This window comes from Bombina bombina, chromosome 6 (genome assembly GCF_027579735.1).
Source record: "Bombina bombina isolate aBomBom1 chromosome 6, aBomBom1.pri, whole genome shotgun sequence".
In the NCBI taxonomy this organism is placed as follows: domain Eukaryota; kingdom Metazoa; phylum Chordata; class Amphibia; order Anura; family Bombinatoridae; genus Bombina; species Bombina bombina.
The window spans coordinates 77,457,291-77,480,799 of NC_069504.1; the positions used below are offsets into that span (position 1 = coordinate 77,457,291).

General features: G+C 38.8%; 1 protein-coding gene across 3 annotated transcripts in view; it reads left to right on the top strand.

Annotated features, from left to right (window-relative positions):
* Positions 1–23,509, top strand: part of OPTN (optineurin) — an 89,844-nt gene that overhangs the window by 4,047 nt on the left and 62,288 nt on the right. For 2 of the 3 annotated variants that reach the window (XM_053716477.1, XM_053716478.1), the window contains exons 2-3: positions 691–856; positions 10,529–10,701. In XM_053716477.1, coding sequence (XP_053572452.1) covers positions 709–856; positions 10,529–10,701 — 321 coding nt within the window. In that variant the 5' untranslated portion in view covers positions 691–708. The remainder of the gene's footprint in view (positions 1–690; positions 857–10,528; positions 10,702–23,509) is intronic. The other variant, XM_053716479.1, reaches the window with a different exon arrangement.

Here is a 23,509-nt window from a genome sequence, read left to right on the forward strand (position 1 = left end):
TTAAACCCCCTTATGCAGGAGGTAAACAAATAGTAATCCGTAAAGTAAAAATTACATCTCTAAAAAATTAAAGGGACAGTCAAGTCAAAATGAAACTTTCATGATTCAGATAGGGCATGCAATTTTAAACAACTTTCCAATTAACTTTTATCATCAAATTTGCTTTGTTCTCTTGGTATTCTTTGTTGAAAGCTAAACCTAGGTAGGCTCATAGGCTGACTTCTAAGCCATTGAAGGCCTCCTCTTATCTCAGTGCATTTTAGCAGTTTTTCACACTGCTAGTTCATGTGTGCCATAAAGAAAACACTGTGCTCACTCCCGTGGAGTTATTTATGAGCCAGCGCTGATTGGACAAATACAAGTCTGTCAAAAGAACTAAGATAACTGGACAGTCTGCAGAGGCTTAGATACAAGGTAATCACAGAGGTAAAAAGTCTATTAATATAACCGTGTTGTGATTATGCAAAACTGGGAAATGGGTAATAAAGGGATTAGCTATCCTTTTAAACAATAACAAATTAAAGTAGACTGTCCCTTTAATGGATGCCATTTTTGTTTATAATGTTAAAAATGCATTTTTACTCCATGACTTGGAGCAATATAGTAATATTGCAAACTTCAAGTTAATTTCCACTAAATGTTTACCTGTTGAATACTTCAGAAGTGAAAATAACTATTTTGTTTTTTTAGGCCCTAAGGATTGCAGCCATGGCAAATCAGTTGTTGAACCATCTCCCCATTAGCGAGATGGTGAACGGGCACCCAGAAGATAGTTTTGTTACTCTTGGCGTCAATAGTGAAGAAGAAATGATGGAGCATATAAAGCAGCTGATTCTGGAAAACGACAGTTTAAAAGGTTATTAATAAGCTGTTTTACATTTTGCGCTCACTCCGTGTCTTTTTCCACATTCATTGAGTTATTAACCCCTTCACGCCGTTAGGACGTTCCATGCCGTCCTAACAGTGCTGGGCTTTACCGCCCTTAGGACGACATGAAACGTCCTACCTTATATGGCGTACTGCAGCCACCTCCTTTTAGTTAAAGGGATAGTCTAGTCAAATTTAAATGTCTATGATTCAGATAGAGCGAGTGGTTTTTAAGCAACTTATTAATTTACTCAAATTATCAATTTTTCTTTGTTCTCTTGGTATCTTTATTTGAATGTAAGCTTAGGAGCCGGACCATTTTTGGTTCAGAACTTGGGTAGCACTTGCTAATTGGTGGCTATATTTAGACGCCAATCAGCAAAAGCTACCCAGGTGCTGAATCAAAAATGGTCCGGCTCCTAAGTTTACTTTTCTGCTTTTAGAAAGTTGCTTGCAATTGCATGCTCTATCTGAATTATGAAAGTTTAATTTTGACTAGACTATTCCTTTAATGAAACAACAGACTGAGGTCCCGGCCTTGAAATCACGTGATCGCATCGACGATCACGTGATTTCAATTTTGCTGCAAGTGTTTAAATTGGACATGAAGGGGTTAATGGCTCTTGCTGTTTACACCAATAAAAATAATTTAAAAAGGTAAAAAAAAATAAAAATCTAACTAGTAAAACCATTTTGATCATAGTTGCACATTAGGCAGTTCTGTTAATTTTCTTCTTATTGACCTTAAAGGGACATAAAACCCAATAAATTTTCTTTCGTGATTCAGACAAAACATATATTTGATCAAATTTGCTTTGTTCCCATTTTATTCTTTGTTGAAAAGATGCCTAGGTAGTTGGCGTACACATGTCTGGCGAAGTAGATGGCTGGAAAGAGTGTTGCCATCTAATGCTCTTGCAAATGTATAGCATTCTTGCAAAACTGCTGTCATATAGTGCTGCAGACATCTGCACTGTCCTCAGCAATAAAGGATACCAAGAAAACAAAGAAAATGTCATAATAGAAGTAAATTAGAAAGTTGTTTTAAAATGACATGCTCTATCTGAATCATGAAAGAAAACTTTTGGGTTCCATGTCCCTTTAAATAAAGATAATTGAAACTCTAAAACTAAACTATCATGCTTTGCTTCAAAAGTGGAACGTTTGAAAGACTGAAGTACAAATCTATTTCTGAAAATCTCTGCACCTCTTAGTAGGCAAATACAGAGTTAGGTGTGTAAAGACTTTTTATCAGAGGCTGCTTAATATGTACTTTCATTATTTATTTATTTTGCTTGCTTTTCCTACTATTTAACCCTGAAAATAGAGATTTTGTTTTTCCCTTCCTCAGAACCTGGTGCTACAGCATTCTACACAGTGATTGCTCAATCAGGAGCTTGCTCTCTCTTTTTATTTGTCAAAGGAGATAAGCTAAACAGTAGTAATAGAATTTTTGGCGACATAATGAAAACATAATTAAAGTGATGGTAAACTCCGCTATTGCTAAGTTCAAGAATTTGATTAGTTATTATTATATATATTAAACCGCATTATCAATTTCTAATATTTATATGTAATTTTACTAAAAATTATCTTTATTCACAAGCCGTTGTTGCGCCGCCTCGCTCCGCCCCTTGCCTGAATAAACTTGACGTTTGCCTATTCTCCACCCTCTCTACACGTCAGACAATTTGCACGCTCCTGACTCTGACATTTCAAACGCATGCGCATTGGAGCAAATGACGTATACCAAGTAAACACGGAGTCACGAGATTCAATGTTTACTTGGTTCAGTTTGAAGTAAAAGTTTGACTAGATAGAGAGTGCGAGCGATCGGTCCCTTCTAAAATGAGCATACTTGCCTAAAACCAAAATATAAGTAAGTTTATAAGCACATGCGTTGAAATTACATGAACGCGCAAAATTGGCTTCGCTTTTTAACGCTCCTAATTGGTTGGCCTTATGCTGCGAAGAATGCAAGACTGCGCTTGCGTAAATCATGTTGCATAGAAGTAAGCCTGTCTGGCGACAGGCTTACTGATTGGTAGAATAAAATAAACAATCAATGTGACATCACAGGGGGCAGGTGATAGACGGCATTAGACGGAGCGATTAGACAAGGATTTATAAGTGTTTTTACATACATACCATTACATGACATTGAGTCTGTAAATTGAATGTAATGTAACAATAGTAATAATATAATCAATATATACGGAGTTTACCATCCCTTTAAATAAAAATTATTTGGAATTCATTAATTTTGCAGTGTAGTGCTTCTCCGCTAATATGCCCTGTTATTTAATAAAAATTACTTAAAGGGACATTAAACACTTTGTGATTTTAATATAAAATTATAAATTCTATATATATATATAAAAACAACTCTGCAATATACTTTCATCATTTATTTTGTCCTCTTTCCCTGTAATTCAGTTCTAAAATTGTGAGCTTTTCAGTTCCTGTTAGAAAAGGAAATGCAGAACACTGTTATATTACACACAGCCATTGGCTGCACACTCTCGTATTTATAACTGTCTCTAATTGGCCATAGCAGAGCAGGTAACCTAAGTTACAACATGGCAGCTCCCATTGTTTTAAAGACACTAAAACTATACTCTTATTTTGTCAATGTTTAAACAACTAATGCAACATAAAAAATACATCTACTTATTATTATTCTCAGACTTATCTTTTTGGAATGCTTCATTTTATATAGCATATTTAGTGTTTAATGTCCCTTTTAAAGGGACAGTACACTGTAAAATTGTTTTTCCATAAATGTATTTTAAATTACTTGTTGTTTTTCCATAAATGTATTTTAAAATATTTGAGAAATTGCATTTTCGGTTTTATTTGTGTATCTGAAGTAGCTGGTTTTGTGCTTTGAAACCACAGCCTATTACAATGGGTTGAGCTTCAGGTAATATCAGATCTCATTATGTTATCACTTTTATGTAAACAGACTTGCTTCCTTATCTTATATTTGTCTGGAACACCAAAGCTCAATACATAGAGAGAAAAATGGAAAATTATCATTTTATTACTTAACTATCCTGCACCCCACTGAGATTTTAACTTCTTCTGCTGGCTGTGTTTACTTAGGCTTGTCAATAGCATATACGCCAGTATCAAAACTTTCAGTACAGGTTGGGAAACCACAAGCTAAATCAGCTATTTCAAATGCTGAAATATGAGTAAAGGAGCTACTTGCAACCAATTTAATACACTCAAGCAGGTAAAAAGGATCATTAGGAATAATTTAAAGGGGAGAAAGTTTTTGGGTGAACTGTCCCTTTAAGGGACAAGTAAAGAAAAAATGAAACTTTCATGGCTTAGATAGAAGTAGAATGTCTTGTTTTTTTTTAATTGTATGTTCTATTATCAATTTTGGTTCATTCTCTTGGTATCCTTTATTGAAGAATAAACTTTGGTAGGCTTGTAGGAGCTCAGGAGTGCCCCATTGTATTTAGCAGTCTATTGTAGCATTGTTTGCAGCAGGGTACAACATTGCATCAAACGCTTTTATCCTAGAGTTCTATAGACATGTGCACATACCTGAGTTATGAGCCTACCTAGGTTTACTCTTCAAAAAAGGATACCAAGCGAATGAAGCAAAATTGATCATGGAAATTAATTGAAGGTGTTTTTGTTTTAACTACATGCTTTATCTAAACTCTGCTTAATTTCGATTTTACAGTTCCTTTTAATGTCTCTTTCAGAAGTGTCAGTACCACTGTTACAAAACATTGCATATGACAAAATAAATATTGTTTCATGTACCTTAGGCTGTCTTCCTTTAAAAAACAAATACTGCAATGATTTAAAGGGACATTAAACACTAAATAAATGCTAGATAGAATTATGCATTCAAAGAAAAGATTAGTCTGAGAATAACATGTAGATGTATTTTTTAAAGTTTCATTAGCTGTTTAAATATTGACAAAATAAGTGTAAAGTTTTAGTGTCTATAAAACAATGGGAGCTGCCATAGTAACATAGTAGATGAGGTTGAAAAAAGACCGAAGTCCATCAAGTTCAACCTACACAAATCTAAAATATATACAAAAAGCTCCAGTTAAGCTTAAATAATCCCACTAAAAGGTGAACCATTTAATACTAGCAATCATATCCATGAATTTTGTTTATAGACAGAAATGTATCCAAATAATTTTTAAATGTATCTAGGGTATTGGCACTCACTAACTCCTTTGGTAATGAGTTCCACAATGTTATTGCTCTTACAGTGAAAAAACTTTTCCGTTGCAGGAGATTAAATCTCCTTTCCTCCAAGCTTAAATTGTGACCTCTGGTCACAAACAATTTTCTTGGAATAAACAGAGCTTCTGCCATCTCTGTATATGGTCCTTGAATATATTAATATAAAGTAATCATGTCACCTCTTAAGTGCCTTTTTTTTTCTAAAGAAAACAGACCCAGTTTGGCTATCCTCTCCTCATAGGTTAAATTCTCCAATCCCCTTATTAGCTGTGTGGCCCTTCTCTGAACTTTTTCTAGTTCTGCAATATCTTTTTTTGCGACCGGTCCCCAGAACTGCACTCCATACTCAAGGTGAGGTTTTACCAGGGCTTTAGATAGTGACAGAATTATGCTTTCCTCCCTTGAGTCAATGCCTCTTTTAATACATGCTAGTATTTTATTAGGCTTTGAAGCTGCTGCCTTGCATTGTGCACCCATCTTTAGCTTGTTATCTATTACTACCCCCAAATCCCTTTCCTCCTGTGTTTGGCTAAGTCTTGTCCCATTTAAATAATACGTTGCCTGCTTATTTTTACTTCCAATATGTAGAACCTTGCATTTTCCCGTATTAAATCTAATTTTCCATTTACCTGCCCATACTTCTAATTTGTGCAGGTCCCTTTGTAACGAAAGTTCATCCTGCTCTGACTTAACTTAGTATCATCTGCAAAAATAGAGATGTCGCTATTTAATCCTAACTCCAAGTCATTTATAAAAATATTAAAAAGAATAGGGCCCAGCACTGATCCCTGGGGTACTCCACTGATTACCTTTGTCCAATCTGAGTATGATCCATTTACTACTACTTGTTGCTCCCTATCTTTTATCCAGTTATTTATCCATAAACTAACATTTTCAGCTATTTCCAGCCCTTAATTTTGTGCATTAATCTCTCATGTGGCACTGTATCAAACACCTTTGCAAAATCTAAGTATATCACATCAACTGATTCCCCTTTATCTATATTTTTACTTACTTCCTCATAGAATCTAATTAGATTAGTTTGACATGATCTATTTCTCCTAAAACCATGCTGGTTAGAACTCATAATCTTGTTTACACGAATATACTCATCAATATAATCCCTTATAATCCCTTCAAATATCTTCCCCACTATTGATGTCAGACTAACTGGTCTATAGCTTCCTGGATCATCCCTGCTTCCCTTTTTGAAGAGTGGCACCACTTAATCTTTACGCCAATCCTTGGGTACCATGCCTGAGGATAATGAGTCTTGAAAAATTAAGAGTAGAGGTTTGTCTATAACAGTGCTAAGTTCCCTTAACACCCTTGGGTGTATTCAATCTGGGCCTGGAGTTTTATTTACCTTAATATTATCCAATTTGTTTCTGATATCCTCTTTACATAACCCAATTAATGGTATGGGCTGGCATGTTCTATTTTGTTCCAAAGTATCATCCAATGGTTCCTCTCTTGTGTATACTGAAGAAAAAAACTGGTTTAGTATCTCGGCCTTCTCCCTGTCACTGTTAATCATGCTACCCTCCCCGCATTTTAATGTACCTATATTGTCTTTCTTAGATTTTTTGCTATTTATGTAGTTAAAGAACCTTTTAGGGTTAGATTTAGAATCCTTTGCCATTCATTTTTCATTTTAAATTTTGGCTAATTTGATTGCTTTTTTGCATGCTTTGTTACATTCCTTATAAATATGGAATTTTGAGTCTGTACTAATTTCTTTGAATAATTTGAATGCCCTACGTTTTTTCCTAATTTCTCTTAACACATTTATATTCAGCCACATTGGCTTGGATTTTTTATTTTTATAACCATATTGTATTTGTTGATATGTATATTTATTTAACAAAGTTTTAAATGTTATCCATTTATCCTCTGTATTTTTATTAGAGAATACTTTGTCCCAATTTATGTTATTTATGTTGTAACTTAGGTTACCTTCCCTGCTGTGGCCAATTAGGGACAGTTATAAATAAATCACTAGAGTGTGCAGCTAATGGCTGGGTGGAATATAACAGTGTTCTGCACTTCCATTTCTAACAGGAACTGAAAAGCTCACAATTTCAGAATGGAATTACAGGAAAAGGGGACAAAATAAATAATGAAAGTATGATGCTGTATATATATATATATTCCAAAGAAATAACTTGCCCCCGGTTTCTTCATTAAGGATGTTACCATTTTATTCACATATTTGATGTTTTTGTGTGTGAAGTGTACCACAATATGTGAATAAAGTGGTAACATCCTTATTGAAGAAACCGGGTTCAAGTTATTTCTTTGGAGTGTGTTTGGAGACTTTGCATTGTTACCTTACAGGGAGTGCTAAGGTTGTGTAAGAGATAGAGAGATAGAGATATTTATATATTACCATCTCAAAGTGTTTAATGTCCCTTTAAGAAAGTTGCACAAAAACATTTTTAATTTATTTAAAGGTATAGTAAACACCTTGAGTATTTAATATACAATGTTTAGTTATACATAGTAAAGCAATTTGCAATATACTTTCATTATTTATTTTGCCACCTTTTTGTATAATTTTAGTTCTGAAAATTGTACATTTTCCAATGAAATGCACAAGGTAGACTTGTCAAAACTAACCCTGCTATATATCCGTCAATAATTGGCTTTAACTGCATACTGACATTAAGACTGTTGTTAGCCTTGTTGTCTGCAGACTATAGTGGGTGGAGTGAAAAATAATCACAACAACCTGTAGTGTCTCTGAGAGTGAGACCCGGGATTGCTGAGTTTTTGCCCTTACTCAGTGTGCATAAGGACAGGTTAATGTACAGTCTCGCTGCTGCCTGCTGTCAGTCTGCCTGGGAACTTGCAATACTGTACTACTGACTTGCACAACTTGCACAACTTGCAATACTGTACTGCTGAGGTTTATATGCACTTGACAGCACAAGGGGCTGGATCCACATGGCTGTTTCTTGTCATGCCAGGTCCCACAGTGTCAGCACATGGAGACCATGTGAGAAAGCAGCACAACCTGTCTTCCCTAGCAGCATTACAGTCGCTTCCTCCCACTTTTGTCAATATCTTTTTAACCCCTGACTACCAGAGAGGACTGCAAGTGTAATGTTGTACAGTGCACTACAACCCTTTTTGGCAGCCATTGGATTTACTGCTCTGCCTTCTAGCTGCTGGGCTATAGGTTATTTGAGAGGGGCTGCTGCTCAGTGCTAATGCTGGTGATGTATAATATATGCTTCCTAAAGGATGGCACTTGGTGCATAAATGAGTCTCATGGTTGGTCTGATCTTTATTTTTACATTTACAATGGTCTTGCTGGATATATTTCAAATTCAAATGTGCTGTATCTGACATATTCCAGTAAAGAGATCTTTAAAAAAAGCATTTAGAGAAAGCCTGGGATGGAGACACTACATATAATACTGTTGTATTTCACACTGCAAGATGCAGACTTGCAGACCCACATCTGTAACTGTGTGTATTATGTTATATAAAACACCCATTTAAATGTTTTTCTTAGTTATGCATAACAAAAGCTGAAGCTTTCCCAAATTAGCTAATGGAATACACACAGTATTCTGAAAATGGCCTGGTAAGAGTCCACAACCCCGTTTTCAGAATATTGTGTATATCCAATTAACTTATTTGGGAAAGCTTTAGCCTCTGTGATGTACACACAATTTTTTTAAAGAAAAAAACATCTGGCTTCTAAGTTTTTTCTTTTTGTTTTTTTTTTGTTTTTTTGCTGGGCTTCTAGACTTAGAAGTTTATTAAGCCCTGCCTTACCTTTTCTGCTTTGTGCTGTCACCCTGCACCACACTGGTGTTAAAGGGATACTGAACCCAATTTTTTTTCTTTCATGATTCAGATAGAGCAGGCAATTTTAAGCAACTTTCTAATTTACTCCTATTATCAATTTTTCTTCTTTTTTCTTGGTATCTTTATTTGAAAAAGCAGGAATGTAAGCATAGAAGCCGGACCATTCTTAGTTCAGAACCCTGGATAGTGCTTGCTGATTGGTGGCTACAATTAGCTACCAATCAGCAAGCGCCACCCAGGTGCTGAACCAAAGATGGTCTGGCTCGTACGCTTACATTCCTGCTTTTCCAAATAAAGATACCAAGAGAACAAAGAAAAATTAATAGGAGTAAATAAAAAAGTTGCTTAAAATTGCCTGCTCTATCTGAATCATGAAAGGGAAAAAAAATTGGGTTCAGTGTCCCTTTAATAAAGGTGGAGGAAAGTGAAGAGAGAGGAACACAGTAAATATTTAAATTAAACTAGAATGGAACAGTGACACTTACAGGTAGAAATGAAAAGTGCAGGCACAGATATTTTAACTGGCACTGCTCTGTTCTTTCTGTAGACATGCTGCAGATTGCAGCAGGTTCTGCCTTGGGGCAACCAATATGTTCATTTATTTTAAAACCTGTTTAGACTTGATATGTTATTCTATAGCAACACAACAGAAATGTATGGTAGTTACAAGATGCTTTCTGTCCCTTTAAGCAATGCTGTTTCATATGTATGATCAAACTATTTAGAGTTTCTTGCCCTTTTTAAGGTGCGTTTTTTTATGTGTGTGGGGTTGGGGGGTTCTATTCAGGAAGAAACAGGTGTGAATGCTGTAGATTGCTAAAACTGCAACATGTTCAAAAGTTAATTGCTCGGGCCTTATGTAACCACTATACTGCTTTGTTTAAATCTTAAGTGCACAGTTTTGCATCTTAAAGGGACATGAAACCCAAAAATTTTCTTTCATGATTCAGATAGAGAATACAATTTCAAACAACTTTCCAATTTACTTCTATTATTTAATTTAATTATTTCTCTTTTTATCCTTTGCTGAAATGTTTATCTAGGCAAGTTCATTTGCAGCAGAGAACCTAGGTTCTAGCTGTTGATTGGTGGCTGCGTATATAAACTGATTGTCATTGGCTCATCCATGTGTTTAGTTAGAAACCAGTAGTGCATTGCTGCTCCTTCAACAAATGATACCAAGAGAATAAATCAGATTAGATAATAGGAGTAAATTTAGAAAGTTGTTTAAAATTGTTTTCTCTATCTGAATCATGAAAGAACATTTTTGGGTTTCATGTCCCTTTAAAGTGCTGTTATAGTGTTAAAATGACATAATTTACCGGTAATTCGTTAGAGTACAGAGGTTATACACATAGCTAAATTACCGCTCTGGTCCCTCAGAGCACCGCTGGTCCAAAACGGAAACCGACGCTAATCCAATCAGATTTCCTCCTCCTATTGGAATTTGGGTTTGGTGAGCAAATAAAGTAAAACAGTTTTCGGGTTAGTTTCTGTGTGTTTCTTCATATACTTAGAAACCAAATAAAAAAAAAAAAAAATTTTTAACCAGAATTGTTCACTTTAACGCTTCTCAAGAAAAAATGTATCTGATCAAGTTTTCTTTGCAAATCCTTTTCAGAAACAATGAAGAGAATGAATCAGGTAATGAAGGCTCAGCTTGAAGATCTCTATGAACAGTTTAAGTCCAAATTTGTGGAAGCTAATCGGTGCTTGCTAGACATGAGAAATGAGAATGAACAGCTGAGGAATCAAATTCAGAATGTAAAACAGAGTATGGAAGAGTCCACACAAGTGTGTATTTCATTACCAAACTGGCACTTCATCCGAGATCTAATACTGTTTAACCTTTGTGATGTTTATGGTTCCACAAGTTGTCATGGGAGCTTTAACACTAAGTGGTTCCTCTGATGGACACTGGAAGCCATTTTGTTTTAGGTTCACCATGAATAAATGCTTCAGGGTAATGTACTTGGAGGGTAGCAGGTTCAGATGTAGTCTGTGGAATCAGAATTGTTACTACATAGAATACAGTTCCAAAAGAAGTCTCAAAAAATACTTGGGATATGTGTATTGCTGTGCTAAGGATTAAAGGGACATATTTATGTAATAATATAATTCTTTAAACCCTTTAAATGCTCTAAATTAGAGCATGTAATTGTATTACTATGATTGCTCTTTAAAGGGATATGGCAGACAAAATTGGAATCTGCATGAATGCATTTCAGTTTTGAATAGAAGCATTTTTGTAATATACATGTATATAGAAAAATGCTTTTTAACAAAAGTTATAGTTGTTTAAAAAGTGTATTTAAGTATGCTCTGTGCACCAGCATTTTGAACACAGCACTTGCTCAGAGAGCCTAAAGTGCTTGTACCATCTGGTAATGACTCAATTTCTTAATTGCTATAATGATACAATCCCCACTGGGGCTCTGAGCAGCTGCATTATTTTTAAATGCTGGTGCACTGAGAATATCTAGCTATGCTTCACATGCACGTGCAGAGAAATATGTTAAAACTAAAACAGTGATAACTTTTTTACTTGAAGTATTTTGCCAATACATCTATATTGCAAATATTTTTCTATTCAAAGATGTAATTCAATTATGTGCATTTAAGTTTTGACTGGAATGTGCCTTTAATACGTTTTGTACAAACTCTTTCCGCTAAACACGCCACTACTTTGACGCTGCTCTGGGGTACATTTGTGTGCAGACCTAGACACAGGCCTATTTGGCAGGCTGTAATGTATTCTTGCACAAATGTTTGCCTCTAATTACACTGCTGATTTAATACCACTGGGGGGGTTAGCTTTTGTGCTGCCCTGGGCACTGCAAAACTTACTGTCCCTGGGATCTCCCAAAACACCAACAATTTTATTATTATTTGCTCTGATATGTTTCACATATGGAGGCCAGGAACACCTAGAGGTGCCATGAAACCTCCTCTAGACACCCATGGACAATTGTTTTTAATACCTTTTAAAAGCATAGAGTTAGGATGACATCATGCCATGAAACTTCACCTTACAATTTCCTGCCTTCCCTAATCCTGCTGCCCTAGGCACATGTCTAGTTGTCTTATGCCACAATATGCCTCTGTATTAAACATATGGTTAATGTCCTGCAGCGGTCATAAACAGGGCACAGCAGGTCATTTGGAGTTGCAATGCACTGTGGCTCCTGAGCAGACTATGTTGGGGTTAAACGCAAAGGAAATAATTTCTGCAATAATAAAATGCTGTAATGCAATATAGCTTTTTATTCACAGTTATGTCTTTTTTAAAGGGATATTAAACAGTGCTCATTTAGTAAAAACAAATGTTAAATCAAAGTTAAAAGTTAAAAAAAACAGATTGTGTAAAAAAAAAAAAAAATCTGCAAACATATTACATATTTCTTTTCAATGGCATGGAGAGTCCACAAATCCATTCTAATTACTAGTGGAAATTCAACTCCTGGCCGCCAGGAGGAGGCAAAGAACACCCCAGCAAAGCTGTAAGTATCACTCCCACTTCCCATAAACCCCAAGTCATTATTTGCTTTGTACATCAGGAGGATGTGCGAAGATGGTGTCTAAAGATTTTTAATTGTTTTATGGGTAGTTTCCCTGCAAGCAAGGATTGGGACTATGCTGTGTCCACGTAATCCTCTGTAGTAAGAGTAGTGGTGGCTTTTAGCAGTTGGAAGTCTGTGAGGTAGTCCCTGCTTCTCTTCCAACATTTAGGCTAAACCCTTTTCTAGAAATCCAGAGTTGGTTACTCCTTTTATTCTTTTTCTTCAGGTTCCTGTCAGAGGTCAGCTGAGTCTGTCATACCTGAGAAGCTGTTCCTGCCCTACAGCTATATTCCACAGGTTATTGCTTTTTACCTTCTAGGTTAGGACATGACACTTCAGGGGGTTAATATCCCTCTTAGTGGAAATTTGGGTAATATCTCTGCACAATAGAGATCATATTGGGCAGCAGGTCTAGGGCAATTTCTGCTTGGGAGAGTTAAGGGGTTAAATTTTCTCCTTTAATTTTAAAGCTGGCTCTGGAGGGGTTAAATGTTAACCCTTTGGTATGTGGTGTGAGTTTACCCTTAGGGCGCTTATATTTGATATAGGGTTTATAAATTTTATTGAGGCGCAACTCAAGGCAATATTTTTCGGTGCTTCACTGTATTTAACTTGGCTTGCGGTCACATGATGCTTAGTATTCGCAGAATATCAGCGCTGCAGAAGCACGCGTTTTTATTCTGTGTCGCAGTTTATTTTCCTTTGCACTTACATGACCACCCGACTTTTTTCTTCAACGGATCTTTGATCTTCAGTCCACTTTCTCTGTCGGAGCGGATAGATCATCGGAGCTATTCTCTCTTGTACAGGAGGTATGAAGTGTAATAGCAGACAAGTTTTGTAATTTCCAATGGTGAATTGTGAGCCTGCTTTTTGAGTAGTTATACTCTTAGCTAAATTCTGGCTCTTGTACTCCTTTGTGTCACCGGAGGGGTGAGTTTACCTCAGCAGAGCTGGGGATATATAAGTGCCTATTTCTTCTCCTAATATACAATTTAATAAATTAAATAACAGCTGTCTATGAATTTTTTTTTGTTGTGGGATTATTGACAATTTTTATGCGGCATTAGTATATTGATTTTTACTATCTGTGAACCAATACCCCATAGGACTTATAGATTCTGATATATCTTTGTCCTTTGATAAATGCTTATATTGTCTGGACTCTCAGATTATTCCTCCTGTGCAGTTTTGTTCCACATGTGTAAATAGGATGTTACTTGCTAAAAATAAAGATACCCTCTCAGAGACATCTGTCTCTCAGGATAATGTTGTCCATGACATGCCTCAACTTTCTCCTCGGATATCCCAGTCTTTTGCAGTTAGACAAGCAGTGCCCTGCGGTTCCTCTCAATCAGTTCTTGGGGGCGTATATTTACCAGGTGATTTTGCTGTGCAACTAACTTCTGCAGCTCCGAGTGCCTTACCTATTGCTGGTAATAGAAAATCTAAGAACATTTCTAAAACAAGTAGTTCTGATTCCGTCAAGGCTGCTTTAGTCAGTCTATCTCAGTTATCTGAGGAGGATCACTCCTCCGTGGCTTCTGAGGGCGAGATCTCTGAATCTGCTGTTGCAGACTCAGAGGAGGTATATTTTAGATTTAAGCTTGAACACCTCCGTTTACTTTTGAAAGGGGTTCTAGCTACTTTGGAGGACTCTGAAACTACAGTCGCAGAGACTCCTAAAAAGGCTAATAAACTTAACAGAGTATTTTATGTCAAACCCAAATCTGTGGAAGTATTTCCTGTTCCAGATCGCATGTCTGACATAATATCTCAGGAATGGGAGAAGCCTGTTGTTCCTTTTTTCCCGTCTCCTGTTTTTAAAAAGATGTTTTCTGTTGCTGACTCTGTGCAAGATCTTTGGCGCACTGTTCCTAAAGTAGAGGGCGCTATATCTACCTTAGCTAAGAGAACCACTATTCCTGTAGGGGATATTTCCTCCTTTAAGGACCCTATGGCTAGGGAACTGGTAGGTTACTTAAGAAAAAATGTTTCTACACCAGGGTCTACAATGGCAACCTGTTGCTAGTATTGCAACAGTTGCCTGTGCGGCCTTAAATTGGTGCGACTCTTTGTCCGATCAGATTTCGGAGGAGACTACAATAGAGGAGATCCAGGATAGGATCAAGGCTTTAAAGCTGGCTAATACCTTTATCTGTGATGCCAGCATGCAAGTAGTTCGTTTGGTAGCAAAGATTTCTAGCTTTGCCGTTCTATCTCGCAGAGCCCTGTGGCTAAAGTCTTGGTTTGCTGACGTGACATCCAAGTCTAAGCTTCTGTCTCTGCCCTTTAAGGGCAAGACTTTATTTGGTCCTGGTCTGGCTGAAATCATTTCCATGGTTACTGTTGAAAAGGGAGCCTTTCTGCCACAGGACAAGAAGGGTAGAACCAAGGGTCGCCAAAATTAAAATTTTCGTTTCTTTCGCAACTTCAAGGGACAGAAATCCTCCTCTTCTTCCAAACCTGAGCAAGCCAAGACCTCATTGAGGTCTAACCAGCCTTGGAATAAGGGTAATCAATCCAAGAAGCCTTCCTCTGAGAATAAATCGACATGAAGGGTCCGCCCCTAATCCAGTAATGGATCAAGTGGGGGGCAGGCTTTCCTTCTTTCAGCAAGTTTGGATTTGCGATGTCCCAGATCCTTCTGCAGTGGAAGTAGTCTCCCAGGGATACAGGATAGGATTCAAATCTTGTCCTCCAAAGGTTTCTCCTGTCAAGATTATCTGCAAACTAGATACAGAGAGAGGCTTTCTTAAACTGTGTCAAGGATCTCTCTTCTCTAGGAGTGATTGTCTCAGTTCCTCTGACGGAACAAGGTCAAGGATTCTATTCCAACCTATTCGTGGTTCCCAAGAAATAGGAATTTCGACTCATTTTAGACCTCAAGTGTCTCAACAAATTTCTCAAGGTTCCGTCTTTCAAAATGGAGACTATCCATTCTATTATCCCTTTAGCTCAGGGGGGTCAGTCCATGACTACCATAGACCTGAAGGACGAGTACCTTCATGTTCCCATCCACAGGGAACATTTCCAATACCTGCGGTTTGCTTTTTTGGACAATAACTTCCAATTTGTTGCCCTACCTTTTGGCCTAGCCACTGCCCCTCAAATCTTTACAAATGTTCTAGGGGCTCTTCTGGCAGTGGCCAGATCTCAAGGAATTGCGATGGCTCCGTACCTGGAAGATATCTTGGTTCAGGCGCCATCTTTTTATTTAGCAAGATCCTATATGGATTCCCTGTTGTCGATTCTCCACTCTCACGGGTGAAAGGTGAATCTGGAAAAAAGTTCCTTGGTGCCAAATACCAGGGTATGTTTTTTTTTTCGGGGGGACGATCATAGACTCGATCTCTATGAAGAGAAAATCCAAACTTCTTGCTGCCTGTCTTTCTCTTCAGTCCTCTGTCCATCCATCAGTGGCACTGTGTATGGAAGTAATTGGTCTCATGGTGGCTTCCATGGACATGTATTCCTTTTGCTTCTTTCCATCTGAGACCTCTACAGTTATGCATGCTCAGACAATGGAATGGAGACCACTCTGACCTCTCTAAGAGGATAGTCTTAGACATCTGACGAGGGATTCCCTGTCCTGGTGGCTCTCTCAGGACCATCTGTCCCAGGGCACATGCTTCCTGAGACCATCTTGGGAGATTGTGACTACGGATGCCAGCCTTTCCGGTTGGGGTGCAGTTTGGGGTTCCTTAAGAGCTCATGGAATTTGGACTCAGGAGGAGTCTGCCCTCCCAATAAATATCCTAGAATTAAGAGCAATCTTCAATGCACTGATAGCTTGGCCCCAACTGAGTTCGGTCCAGTTTATCAGATTTTAATTGGACAACATTACCTCAGTGGCGTTTATCAACCACCAGGGAGGGACACTGAGTTCATTAGCTTTGCAGGAAGTGACTCGCATTCTTCAGTGGGCAGAGTCTCACAATTGTCACATTTCTGCCATCCACATCCCAGGGGTGGACAACTGAAAGTGGATTATCTGAGCAGGCAGACTTTTTATGCAGGGGAGTGGGCACTTCATCTGGAAGTATTCACAACGATAACTCTCAAGTGGGGAGTTTCAGAGTTGGATCTGATGGTGTCTCGTCTAAACGGCAAACTTCCAAAATACGGATCAAGATCAAGGGATCCGCAAGCAGCTCTGGTCGATGCTCTGGCGGTTCCTTGGGACTTCGGTCTAATTTACCTGTGTCCTCCGTTTGCCCTCCTTCCTTGGGTGATAGCCCATATCAAACGGGAGCGGGCTTCTGTGATTCTAATTGCTCCAGCTTGGCCTCGCAGAATTTGGTTTGCGGATCTGGTGGAGATGTTGTCCTTTCCCCCTTGGAAATTGCCTCTGAGGAAGGACCTTCTACTTCAGGGTCCTTTACTACATCCAAACCTAGATTCTCTGAAGCTGACTGCTTGGAGATTGAACGCCTAGTCTTGTCTAAACAAGGTTTTTCTGATAGGGTGATTGATACCATGATTCAGGCTCGTAAGCCGGTAACTCGCAAAATTTACCATAAGGTCTGGCTTACATACCTTTACTGGTGTGAATCTAGGGGTTTCACTTGGAATCAAGTGAGGTTTCCCCGCATTTTGTCTTTTCTTCAGGAAGGCCTGGAGAAAGGCCTGTCAGTCAGTACTCTGAAGGGCCAAATCTCTGCCCTTTTTGATTCTTTTACACAAACGTCTGGCCGACTTACCGGATGTTCAATCCTTTGTTCAGGCCTTGGTTAGAATTAGGCCTGTGTTTAAATCTGTTGCTCTTCCATGGAGCCTTAATCTTGTTCTTGGGGTTCTGCAGCAGGCTCCGTTTTTGAGCCTATACACTCTGTTGATTAAGTTGTTGTCTTGAAAAGTTTTGTTTCTTCTCGCTATTTCTTCTGCTCGTAGGATCGCTGAGCTTTTCGGCTCTGCAATGTGAGCCCCCTTACCTTATTTTTCATGCGGATAAGGCGGTCCTTCATACTAAATTGGGACTTCTTCCTAAGGTGGTTTCAGGCCACAATATTAAAGGGACCCATAACACCTGTCTGCTAAAACTTCTTAAAACTAACTTATGAGCAAAAAACCCCCCAAGAAAACATGGATATCTATGTGTTTTTTTTTCAGCTTACCCCAACCTGTTGAAATAAAGTATTTCAATTACAATGGTGATCCAGTGCTTGATACTGCCATGTATGCCACCATATTGTAACGCACGTTGCCACACAGACAGCAGTCACGTGAGGTGCACAGCATATTATTCTTATGCTTAGAGGAAACACATCTGATTCTGCAGTGCTCTCTCTGTGATGCAGAGTGTGCCCTGCAGTGTCCAATGAGAAAGTTGTAGTAAGTTATTTAGGTAAAAAGTTTTATTGTGTAAGACCTTCCTAAACAAATCTGCTAAATATATACCTTAAAATGTAATTATTTCTGTGGTTAGTGCTCCCTCTCTTCCGGTCTCTCCTCAGAGAATTCATACACGCTCAGGAGGACAGGAAGTTTGTTGCACTTACTGCTCCCTGCTCTCAGATTCTCTTGTTTTGTTCATCTCTGCTCTGTGTGTGCTACGGGGGAAGGGGCAAGGATATCACAGCTGAAGTGTGAATTGCTCCTGGCAGATCTAAACCCGTGCACAGCTATTTGATTTAGAACTACTTCGGCTCTACCTCTGCTTTCTGTCTGTGACAGCTGAAAATAAATCACTGCAGTGACAGCAAGCAGGGCTGACTGGTAAAAAACCCACATGGAGTACAACTGCAATGTTACAGTGTAATTACATAAATAGTAGAATCTGGTTCCCCCTTGATATTAACCAATATAATATTTGCAATTCAAAATAATTTAAAACACTTCATTTAAAAAGTATTTTACTTCAGATGAGAATTTTTTTTGCATTGAGGGAGTAATTGGAAATTGCATGGGGGCAGCATGGGCATACAAAATACACAGTAAGTTGCACATTTAAAGTAAAAAATTTTTTTTATGTACAATGAATTATTTTTTTGTTAATTCCATGTTTTACAATGCTAATTATGGCACAGATAGGCACTTAGGCAGAACTGATTCTTGCTTTTTTCCTATTATTAGTTGTATGAGCTTATAGTATCATGGATCTACACTGTCCCTTTTATTTAGAATAACATGTTGAAAACTAATGCATTTCCACAGAGTACAACTTTCTCAACAGACACTGCAGAACATGCTCTGCATCACATTGAGTATTTAATCTAAGCAAACATAAATAACAGAATATGCTGTGCGCATCACATGACTGCTGTGTGTACAATATGGCGGCATACATAGCAGCATGAATCTCTGGATCAACACTATCATTTAAATCACTCTACTTGAACTGTTTGCAGCAAGCTGAACAGCCAGCATAGATATCTGTGCTTAGTTGTTTTTTATTATTTAGTAGAAGTTAGTTTTAAGGAATTTTAGCAGGTGTTATGGTTCCCTTTAATCAAGAAATTGTTGTTCCTTCGTTCTGCCCTAATTCTTCTTCTCAAGGAACGGCTGTTGCATAACCTGGATGTTGTACGTGCTCTGAAAATCTATCTACAGGCTAATCTATCTACAGGCTACTAGAGATTTTCGTCAATCTACTGCCCTTTTTGTGGTATTTTCTGGTAGATGTAAGGGACAGAAGGCCACTTCTTCTACTCTTTCCTTTTGGTTGAGAAGCGTTATTCGTTTGGCTTATGAGACAGCTGGACAACAGCCAGAGAATTACGGCTCATTCAACTAGGGCTGTCTCTTCTTCCTGGGCCTTTTAAAATGAGACTTCTGTGGAACAAATCTGCAAGGCGGCCACTTGGTCCTCGTTGCATACTTTTTCCAAATTCTACAAATTCAATGTTTTTGCCTCAGCTGAGGCTTCCTTTGGGAGGAAAGTTCTTTAAGCGGTGGTGCCTTCTGTTTAGGTCCACCTGTCTTGTTTTCCTTCCCTTCCATTCTTGGTCCTCTAGCTTGGGTATTGGTTCCCACTAGTACTTAGAATGGATTCGTGGACTCTCCATGCCATTGGAAAGAAAACAATATGTATGCTTACCTGATAAATTATTTTCTTTCCTGGCATGGAGTGTCCACGACCCGCCCTTATTTAAATTTTCAGACGGGTCTTGTCTTTCTCTAAACTTCAGGCACCTATATACCCTTTGTGTCTCTTCTCTTGCCGTATTCCCTAGGCTGAATGACTGGGGGTTTATGGGAAGTGGGAGTGAAACTTATAGCTCTGATGGGGTGTTCTTTGCCTCCTCCTGGTGGCCAGGAGTTGAATTCCCACTAGTAATTAGAATGGATTTGTGGACTTTACATGCCAGGAAAGAAAATAATTTATCAGTTAAGCATATATTTTTGCAGGAAAAAGAGGCAGGCACTACTCGGGGGTTAAAAAACAAGCGGTAGTTTATTGATAGATTTAAGCCATACAAAAAAGAAAATAGGCTTAAAAAAAACACCAACAGCAAACAAGCAGATGGATGGACACAGAGGGACAGACGGCCTGGCGCGTTTCGCGCCCCCTAGTGGCAAAACGCGTCAGGCCGTCTGTCCCTCTGTGTCCATCCATCTGCTTGTTTGCTGTTGGTGTTTTTTTTAAGCCTATTTTCTTTTTTGTATGGCTTAAATCTATCAATAAACTACCGCTTGTTTTTTAACCCCCGAGTAGTGCCTGCCTCTTTTTCCTGCATTACTTACCTTGGGCCTGATCTCCCTGGCTACGGTACTCCGGAGTAGCTGTTTCACTATTGGATGACCTTGTGGTCCACCCGCAGTTCCGGTTCCGGATCAGTGCAGCCGCACGCCGTACCCTTCTTCCTACACAAGCATATATTTTTATTTTTCTTGCAAAATGAGCACTTAGAAGTTCTCAGTGTAGCCCCTGCCTGCAGCTAGATAAGGGAGCAGACAGGTTGGCAGTTTAGGTTTCATTCTGCCTGTTCTGAGCATGAGCAAATCTGACTCCCTGATTATCTAGTATTCACTTAGTACTAAACCAGCTAATGTTACGCTAGAAGTTTTATGACATAAATGCCTTCCTGCAGAGGCCCCAGCCTCCTTGTACGGCTGTGACAGGAAGTAATGGACACTACACAAATAATGTTTAAAAATATAAATAAAAGGTGAAATCTGTAAATAATACACATTGCAATGATTTCTGTTAAGTAGAAGCCACTGCTTAGTGTTTTTTCTCCAACATTGGTGTGTCCGGTCCACGGCGTCATCCTTACTTGTGGGAATATCTCTTCCCCAACAGGAAATGGCAAAGAGTCCCAGCAAAGCTGGCCATATAGTCCCTCCTAGGCTCCGCCCACCCCAGTCATTCTCTTTGCCGTTGCACAGGCAACATCTCCACGGAGATGGTTAAGAGTATGTGGTGTTTAGTTGTAGTTTTTTTATTCTACTATCAAGAGTTTGTTGACTGTTGCGTATATCAATCATCAGGGGGGAACAAGGAGAAGATGATTTTAGCAGACAGTAACTAAAATCGATTGCTGTTTCCACACAGGACTGTTGAGATGAAGTAACTTCAGTTGGGGGAAACAGTTAGCAGACTTTTCTGCTTAAGGTATGACTAGCCATATTTCTAACAAGACTGTGTAATGCTGGAAGGCTGTCATTTCCCCTCATGGGGACCGGTAAGCCATTTTCTTAGTCTCAAACAGAATAAAGGGCTTAATATGGGCTATAAAACTGGTAGACACTTTTATGGGCAAAATCGATTGCTTTATTTGGACATTTTATATATGTTTATGCTGATAATTCACACTTATAAACTTGGGGAACGTTTTTTAACGTCAGGCACTATGTTAGACACCTTTTCCAGTCAGGAAGGGCCTTCCCAGTTGTAGGCTGAGCCTCATTTTCGCGCCATTACTGCGCAGTTGTTTTTGAGAGCAAGACATGCAGATGCATGTGTGAGGACCTGAAAGTAGTTGGAAAAGTTCCTAGAAGGCGTCATTTGGTATCGTATTCCCCTCTGGGCTTGGTAAAATCACAGCAAAAGCTGTAGCTGGGACTGTATAGGGGTTAAATCTGTAACTGGCTCCGGTTTCGTCATTTTAAGGGTTAAAGCTCTGAAAATTGGTGTGCAATACTTTTAATGCTTTAAGACACTGTGGTGAAATTTTGGTAATTTTTGAACAATTCCTTCATATTTTTTCACATATTCAGTAATAAAGTGTGCTCTGTTTAAAATTTAAAGAGACAGTAACGTTTTTGTTTAAAACGTTTTTTTGTGCTTTATTGACAAGTTTAAGCCTGTTTAACATGTCTGTGCCTTCAGATAAGCTATGTTCTATATGTATGAAAGTCAATGTGTCTCCCCCTTCAAAATTGTGTGATAATTGTGCCATAGCGTCCAAACAATGTAAGGACAGTACTGTCACAGATAATGAAGTTGCCCAAGATGATTCATCAGATGAAGGGAGTAGACATGGTTCTACATCATCTCCTTCTGTGTCTATACCAGTTTTGCCCACGCAGGAGGCCCCTAGTACTTCTAGCGCGCCAATGCTTATTACCTCAGGGTCCATTCGAACATCCAAATCTGGTCTCCCTCCAGCTGACGGCTTGGAGATTGAACGCTTGATTCTATCAAAGCGTGGGTTTTCAGATTCTGTGATAGATACTCTGGTTCAAGCCAGAAAACCGGTAACTAGAAAGATTTACCATAAAATATGGAAAAGATATATCTGCTGGTGTGAATCCAAGGGATTCCCATGGAATAAGATAAAAATTCCTAAGATTCTTTCCTTTCTGCAAGAGGGTTTGGATAAAGGATTATCTGCGAGTTCTCTAAAGGGACAGATTTCTGCCTTATCTGTCTTACTACACAAACGACTGGCAGCTGTGCCAGATGTTCAAGCATTTGTTCAGGCTCTGGTTAGGATCAAGCCTGTTTACAGATCTTTGACTCCTCCCTGGAGTTTAAATCTAGTTCTTTCAGTTCTTCAAGGGGTTCAGTTTGAACCTCTACATTCCATAGATATTAAGTTGTTATCTTGGAAAGTTTTGTTTTTGGTTGCTATTTCTTCTGCTAGAAGAGTTTCAGAGTTATCTGCTCTGCAGTGTTCTCCGCCCTATCTGGTGTTCCATGCAGATAAGGTGGTTTTGCGTACTAAGCCTGGTTTTCTTCCAAAGGTTGTTTCTAACAAAAATATTAACCAGGAGATAGTTGTACCTTCTTTGTGTCCGAATCCAGTTTCAAAGAAGGAACGTTTGTTACACAATTTGGACGTAGTCCGTGCTCTAAAATTCTATTTAGAAGCTACAAAAGATTTCAGACAAACATCTTCTCTGTTTGTCGTCTATTCTGGTAAGAGGAGAGGTCAAAAAGCGACTTCTACCTCTCTTTCCTTTTGGCTTAAAAGCATCATCCGATTGGCTTACAAGACTGCCGGACGGCAGCCTCCTGAAAGAATCACAGCTCACTCCACTAGGGCTGTGGCTTCCAGATGGGCCTTCAAGAACGAGGCTTCTGTTGATCAGATATGTAAGGCAGCGACTTGGTCTTCACTGCACACGTTTGCCAAATTTTACAAATTTGATACTTTTGCTTCTTCGGAGGCTATTTTTGGGAGAAAGGTTTTGCAAGCCGTGGTGCCTTCCGTTTAGGTAACCTGATTTGCTCCCTCCCTTCATCCGTGTCCTAAAGCTTTGGTATTGGTTCCCACAAGTAAGGATGACGCCGTGGACCGGACACACCAATGTTGGAGAAAACAGAATTTATGCTTACCTGATAAATTACTTTCTCCAACGGTGTGTCCGGTCCACGGCCTGCCCTGGTTTTTTAATCAGGTCTGATGAATTATTTTCTCTAACTAGTCACCACGGTACCATATGGTTTCTCCTATTTTTTCCTCCTGTCCGTCGGTCGAATGACTGGGGTGGGCGGAGCCTAGGAGGGACTATATGGCCAGCTTTGCTGGGACTCTTTGCCATTTCCTGTTGGGGAAGAGATATTCCCACAAGTAAGGATGACGCCGTGGACCGGACACACCGTTGGAGAAAGTAATTTATCAGGTAAGCATAAATTCAGTTTTTTTTATTAT